The sequence below is a fragment of the Pyxicephalus adspersus genome, chromosome 8, assembly GCF_032062135.1.
Source record: "Pyxicephalus adspersus chromosome 8, UCB_Pads_2.0, whole genome shotgun sequence".
NCBI lineage: Eukaryota > Metazoa > Chordata > Amphibia > Anura > Pyxicephalidae > Pyxicephalus > Pyxicephalus adspersus.
The window spans coordinates 40181399-40188613 of NC_092865.1; the positions used below are offsets into that span (position 1 = coordinate 40181399).

At 36.2% G+C, this 7215-nt stretch overlaps 1 protein-coding gene and 1 long non-coding RNA gene across 2 annotated transcripts in view; one reads left to right on the forward strand and one right to left on the reverse strand.

The window, feature by feature from the left end:
• Positions 1 to 7215, forward strand: part of COLGALT2 (collagen beta(1-O)galactosyltransferase 2) — a 43192-nt gene that overhangs the window by 20943 nt on the left and 15034 nt on the right. Inside the window, exons 2-5 of the mRNA XM_072420117.1 lie at positions 2536 to 2646; positions 4215 to 4332; positions 4581 to 4715; positions 5860 to 6064. Of these exons, the coding sequence (XP_072276218.1) occupies positions 2536 to 2646; positions 4215 to 4332; positions 4581 to 4715; positions 5860 to 6064 (569 nt within the window). The remainder of the gene's footprint in view (positions 1 to 2535; positions 2647 to 4214; positions 4333 to 4580; positions 4716 to 5859; positions 6065 to 7215) is intronic.
• The window catches only part of LOC140336774 (uncharacterized), a 39016-nt gene continuing 35887 nt past the window's right edge, over positions 4087 to 7215 (reverse strand). Inside the window, exon 2 of the long non-coding RNA XR_011921942.1 lies at positions 4087 to 4300. This is a non-coding gene — a long non-coding RNA (uncharacterized lncRNA). The remainder of the gene's footprint in view (positions 4301 to 7215) is intronic.

Below are 7215 nucleotides of genomic sequence, written 5' to 3' on the forward strand. Positions count from 1 at the left end.
AATTCTACAGGAAACTTAAGAACATATCACTATCCAGAGACAGATTTTTACTCTTTGCTCCCCTAGGCCAGTTGGCTTTTGCTGCCCCCCCCATTTTCCAGTTAGGTGGGAGGCCAACAGCCTTGGATGCTGACATACACAACACAGGCAAGAGTAGTTAAAAAAGGGAGAAAAGAAAAAGAGTAGAAAGATTGGAAAAAGAGAGGAAATAAAGAGGGGAGAGAGGGAGAAGTGAGAGAGAGAGGGGGAAGGAGATAGTAGGTGGAAAGGGAAGGAAGGAGGGGTAGGGGAGAGAGAGGGGGTAGAAGAGGGAGGAGAGAGGAAATTAAAAGTAGAGAAAGAGAAGGAGAGACAAAGAGGGAGAAAGGGAGAGAGAGATCAGAGAGGGAGAGGGGAGAAAGAACTGTCAGGGAAGGAAAGAAAAAGGGAGAGTGATTGGGATAAAGAGACATAGATGGAGAGAGAGGGAGAGGGCAGACTGGGAGGGAGGGTGAGAGGAGAGAGAGGAGATATAGAAAGGTGACATGGAAAGGGGAGAGAACTGTGATACCTTCAATACCAATGTCACTCTGCACAGATCTGTGCACTACATATGACCTCATTTTCAGGTTGTGCTTTCTGTATTGTAGAACTTGTCCAGCAGCAGGTTCCAGTTCTACATAGAGTTGTTGTAATGCCACCCCCTAGTGGTCATAGCACCCTAGGTCATGTCCTAGGTGGCCTTGTCACCATCCCATGCTTAATAGGATGAAGAAGGTATGTAAATGTAATATGTGTGCAAAACATTTGCCTTTCTTTAACAAAATTGGGAAATGTTTTGATCATTGTTCCTTCACCTTCCAGGCCTTGATGTCATGTGTACTGTTGCTGACCTTGATTATAACCTAATTCTGACACTTTGAAACCAATTTGTTTGTGCAAAGTAGCAAATCCTAACGTTTCCCTCACATTTCTAAAATTTCGTCTACATCAGAGTTTGACATTTACAGCCATCTTTAGTAGCCAGGTCAGGATGATACAAGTCCAATGCATACAGAAGTTGTGTTGTTGGGTCACAGAATCATACTACAGCTGTACACTGAGCAGTGCATGTACAACTTTGGGATACACCAATAGAACACATGGAAAAAGTGCAAATAGGCTAAAATAAATATCTATGACAGAAGAGACAGTCTCTTCTCTCCTAAAAAAAGCCTGCCTGTCAGCACAATGTAATTAGGTTAGAAGTGATTGTGTTCCCTAGCAGTTACCAAACAGACTGAACTTTCAGATTCTAACTGATAGTGACACGGGTACAAATGAGGTCTAAATGGCTGAGCAATCCCTTGTATATGAATGTGAGATGTGTGTTTGCTACCACCCATTCAGTAGCCAATGAGAAGAGAACTGTAAAATCAGGAGGAATATTTTGGCTGTGGTTGTCATCATTTGGCAGAAAAAAGCATCGAATATATTAGGAGAGCTTGGGAAAACACTTAATGGAGTGTTACTGACCTGGAACATTAGCAATATAGCACCTGTCCTGCAAATTTCACAAGCAAACACAGAGTATGGTGATTTTGTGTTACACTGTATTCCACGTTAAGTGAAATGTCACTTTCCACTGTTTATTGCAATAATCTGATCTTTGCGACCTAAAAAGGCATTTGTGATGTGCTGTTACAGTAAATTATTTGATTTTTTTTTTTGAATGGATTTGTAAAAGGTTAGAATATTTAAGCCCCTAGGATTCCTCCAGAGGTTGCTAGGGGTTCCTTGAGCAATGAGCACTTTGTTACTCCCTGGTCAGTTTAACAGACACCAGTGATCTTTTTGGTTATCTGTAAGGGTGACATTCTTCCCACTGGCCATCAGTGTAGGAAGCATTTATCCTTCTGCCCACCACATTAATATACTGTGAGTTGTGGATGTAGTAAGTATTGGCAGGGGTTCCCCAATGTAAAAAAGCTGAGAAGCACTGCTCTAATGGGAGATGGGATTTTGGTTTGGAGAGATTTTTTTTCACACCTGTTGTGTCTGTGGCATGAGAAGTAAAGGAATATACAACAAGGAACATTTGTTTGGGGGTTTAATCATCGCCTTGACTATCAAAAAATGGTAGTAGATTCACCTTTGCTTGCCAATATGTAGAAACAACATTTGTACATATATATCCAACACTAAATTTCTGCAATCATTCTGCAGTGTTGTATATTTTGAACAAAGGTCACAGTAAAGTTACAGTTTTCATTAAACACATGTGTGTTCTATGGGGGCTCCTTATACAACAGTAAATCTGACATTCACTACATATTCTCTGGTGGACAATCTTTCAGGTTCATGTGTTTTCAGCGGCAGTGATTGATTTTCCACCAGACAATGTTTGGTGAATATCATTGTTTTATAAGCAGACACTATTTGTATATTAAATAGACACTATGTGTATATAGGTATAGTAATGAATAGAATTAATAGTCAAATATATATCAGATAATGAACAAAAACATGCAGATTGATATGTGAAACTTCATATAAAAACGTTTTTTTTTCTTACAGGGCAGCAACAGATCACAATATTGATAACACCACAGCCATATTACGGGAATGGGTAAAGAATGTACAAAAATTGTATCATTATGTGGAGTGGAGACCTATGTCAGAACCACAGTAAGTATTGTGTTAAATATAAAGAAAACACTGTACAACACCTATTTATAAAATTTCTTCTGGAGCTTTTTTTAGGACAATGCTGATTTAATCGAAAAAGTTCCGTTTACCCGAGGGGTTAATTTGCTTGGCAACTAAATTGCTTGTTAATACAAATACGTAATCAGTAATCAGCTAATGGCATGACAGCAGCTCAGTGTGTGTAGGTATATATGAATTGTCAAGATGACCTGCTGAAGTTAAAACCGAACATCAGAAAGGTAAATAAATGTAATGGTATTGTTCAATAAAGCATTATAACATTTGTAGCCTTTTAAAATGCATTTTTTTACATTCATAAATTTGATTTGATATCAGGCTATTGCAATTCATTATAGAAGCAGCGTTTCTGCCCAAAAAGATGGGGCAATGTCTGGGAGCCAATCAATGTGCTGCATTTAGGTATCCTGGTAAAGAACATTTGGAGATGACCCTTCTGGTCTCCTGCTGCTTCTTCACTGTCCAGTCAGCATGGTGGTATCAAAGAGAACTGAGGATCCTGTGTCTCGCCCACAGTCTATAACTGGTACAGAGAAAGCGGTGTTATCTTCCCTGCTGTACTGTCTGGCAGTGCTGTGTAACATTCAGAACTGGATTTGTCTATTACCCACCCTGGCTGTATTCCTGAGTGTGGCTAGGGGTGAATTTTACATACCAAAAGCGGTAACCCTGAGCCACTATTGGGGTAGGAAAAAAAACTGCTACCTGCTCCCCTCAATCCAGCTGCGTTCTCAGCGATTTCTGCATCACATCCCCTGGCTCGATCGATGTGATGTGTGAAGCGTCATTACATTGTAATCTGCTTTTAAAACATTGATCACAGTAAAAAAATTATAAAAAAAAAATTTAAATAATAAATAATAAATCTAAACATTTATTTTATTAGTGTACCTTTGTTTGGACAAGTTTAAAAATGGTTTAATTTTTTATTAAGGTTTATTTATTTATAATTTATTTATAAAATTATTTATATTTATTTATAATATTATAATTTATGATTTGTGTTTCAAACTTTATCATACCCGGGAGTTATTCCTAAGAATTACAGACCTAAAGTTTTAAACTACAAATTTCCACGCAAAACAATGTACCGTTTTTGACATAAAAATACGGACATATTTAGAACGCCAGGGGGCTTGAAACAGCTGCTGTTTTGTATTTAACTGTGTATTTAGCTGTTTTTCTGGCAGTGGTTGCATATAAATCACATATTTAATAATTGCTGTTTTTTAGTGCAGAATCCAGACATAAATTCTTCTTCTTCTCTCTGCGGCTTTATTATAAATGCTATGTCAGTCTTGAAGTAATCTTGTAATAAAAAGACACTTTTTTATATATGGTACCTTCAATGATTACATGGCCAGGTGTTATGCAGCAACAAATAAATGAAAAGCCTGAAGCTGAGGGTTGCTGAGATTTTTCAATGAATGTTGATATCAGTTACAGTCTGTGAATGAATACTAATAATGTATTGGTAATAATTATCAGAAAGAAGATCTTTACATTTTCCATTTACTCTCTATCTGTAGATCCTATACTGATGAATTTGGACCAAAGCATTGGCCATCTTCCAGATTTGTCCATGTGCTGAAGCTTCGTCAGGCTGCACTGCGCACTGCAAGAGAAAAATGGTCCGATTACATTTTTGTAAGTCAGTTACAAAACATTTTGTCATTTACAGGTGTTAGAAGCATCAGTTCCTTTTGATTTTAAAAAGAATCAGTAGGAATTTTGATATAGTTTGCAAACTGTCATGTGTCAGAATAACCCTTGCAATCATATAGTAACCGATGAACTCTCAGTGTAAGCTAAGTAAAATACATATGAAAGATTTTTTTTCTTTTTGAATCCAAGTTTTATGTCCTTCTATTTGCCTCATTTTATCTTTTATATAGTACGTCGATGTAGACAACTTTCTAACTAATCCTCAAACTTTAAATCTATTGATGGAAGAAAATAAAACCGTTGTGGCCCCAATGTTGGAATCTCGGACTTTATACTCCAATTTCTGGTGTGGTATGACACCCCAGGTAAGTAATAAATAAGAAACTATAACTGGCTGATACACTGTATACCAAATTCTATTAATTGAAATCTGTATGTTCTAATATGTTAACATTTTACTGCAATTGCTATACAGTAATGACCCTTCTTAAAGTTATCTAAATACATTCAGTTGAAACTCACCCGGTTACCATTACCTAATAAAAAAAGATTTCAGTTAAATTCTTACCATTAACTTGGATTTTTATTTCTATTCTACTTAATCAATTGTTTACCTAGATACTTCTAAAATGAACAGTACCTTTTTTTACATTAGATTCTGTTCTTTTAATTTTGCAGACATGTCCAACTTTTATACACTGCATCATACAATTTGAGAATAAACCTACTAGGGACAATTTGCTCAAGGAATGCAGACTTTTCTATTTTATAAATAATGTTCAGTAGTGGCCCAATATATATATAAAGCAGTGGCTTAAATGAAAAAGGGTATTTTTTGAATGCTTTATAATGTGCCTATTACTCATCTTGCTTTAAAACATCCAGGCCAACAAAATGCTATTAAAAAGAATGGGGACGAAAAGAAGTCAGGATTAGAGCCCCAGCATGTGACCAAAGTTTTGTGACCTTCCACTTTTTCAGTTGTGGAGTTCACTCCAAAGAGAGTTTTGTGGGACTTTGTTAGTTGTACATAAAATATACATGATATATTTGCAGTGTGTGGTGTAGACTAATACTGCTGTGTTCAGTTAAATGTTCAGTAAAAAGCCCCCAAAGGTCAGTAAGTAAGTCGAAGTTGTGGTTAACCAATCAGGGTGTAGCACAATAATGTGCAATTATTTTATGTGACCAGCTGATTGAAGTGCATATTCACTTGGCATACTAGTCCCTATTTCTTTGGTAAATCAACTCCACTGACTCTAACATAAGAATTCTAACATAACATTTGTATGGATGTATTTCTAATAGCATATTTAAAAGTCATATTTGACTGCTCCACTGCTTGCACACAACATAACCTGCTAATATATTGAAAATAGACTATTTTTAAATATATAATGGTGGCTTTTTTGGAGAATAAACCTTTATTGTAAACATATTAGAAGAAATGTATCTAAACTTTCATTTTTCTGTGATCTTTTTTTAACCTTGTATTTTTGCTCTATTAAGGGTTTTTATAGAAGGACTCCTGAGTATGTTCTCATAAGGGAATGGAAGAAAACAGGCTGTTACCCTGTACCAATGATCCATTCAACAATGCTTATTGACCTTCGAAAAGAAGCATCTGTTAACCTTCAGTTTTATCCTCCACATTCAGACTTTACTTGGTCATTTGATGACATCATTATATTTGCCTTTTCCTGCAGACAAGCAGGTATGTTTTCACAACAGATGTTTGAAATATATATATTAAGGCAGTGTAAAAATAAAGTACAAAGTAAGCTACTGCAACCCATTGAATTACAAGTAGTCCCCAGGTTAAGGACATCCGACATACGCATGACTCCTAGATACGAACGGGGCTTGACCGCTTCCTCGTGTGCAGGACAGAAGCTTGGAGGGGGGAGGGGCAATTTGCACGTCTTGCAGAAAAATTAGTTTGCTAAACACAGCTGAGACTGAGCTCTTCTGCAATTTCTTGTAACTCTTTAATGACCAAGACAAACTCCGCAGTTGTTTCTTTTTGCATACCAAAGCACAGCTGGCTCCAGAAGTTAATGACTGTCTAGGCTGCATAAAGTTTTTTATTATTATTTTTTTTGCTTTGTGATTAGCCCACAGTGAGGATTTTATACAGTAACTGACACCACAGTGCCTAATAATATGTTGAGACAAACATCTGACCTAATTGCATTTATTAAAAAAATGTACATGTTCTGACTTACATACAAATTCAACTTAGGAACAAACCTACAGTCCCTATCTCATATGTAACCCTCGAGGACTACCTGTAATTTATGCATTTTTATAATGGTTACAATTTCTTCAATACTTTATAGAGTTTATTGTCATGTCATTATATGTATCTAAAGGAGCTCACAATTTCCCCACTACAGGGAAAGAACAATTTTGAGGGGAAGCCAAAAAATCCACTAGTATGTTGAGATGTAGAAGGAAACTTGAATGAAAAACCCACACAAACATGGAAACAGCTTACAAGTTAGTTTCCAACCAAATGAAGAATTGTCCCATCAAGCTGTCCTAATAAACCATAATTAGTTTCCGGTTAATACTTTTAGTACATTTTTGCTGTTCTTGATTCATGGGGCTGCTTAAGATCCTACAGTAATAAAGGAGTCACAAAGTAAGAAGTAATATAAAGGGACTGCTAAGTGGCTGTTTATAAGAGATTACATTACTTATTGTGTATTGTATATCTATTGACATCAAGGACAACAATTTAGTCTGCAGCACTTTACAAAGGATATACATCATAAAATAAATATAACATTATGACACAATGTCCCTGGTCTTGATAAAATGGATTTGTCACATCTAACTCCACAAAGTTGTTAGTAAAAAAAA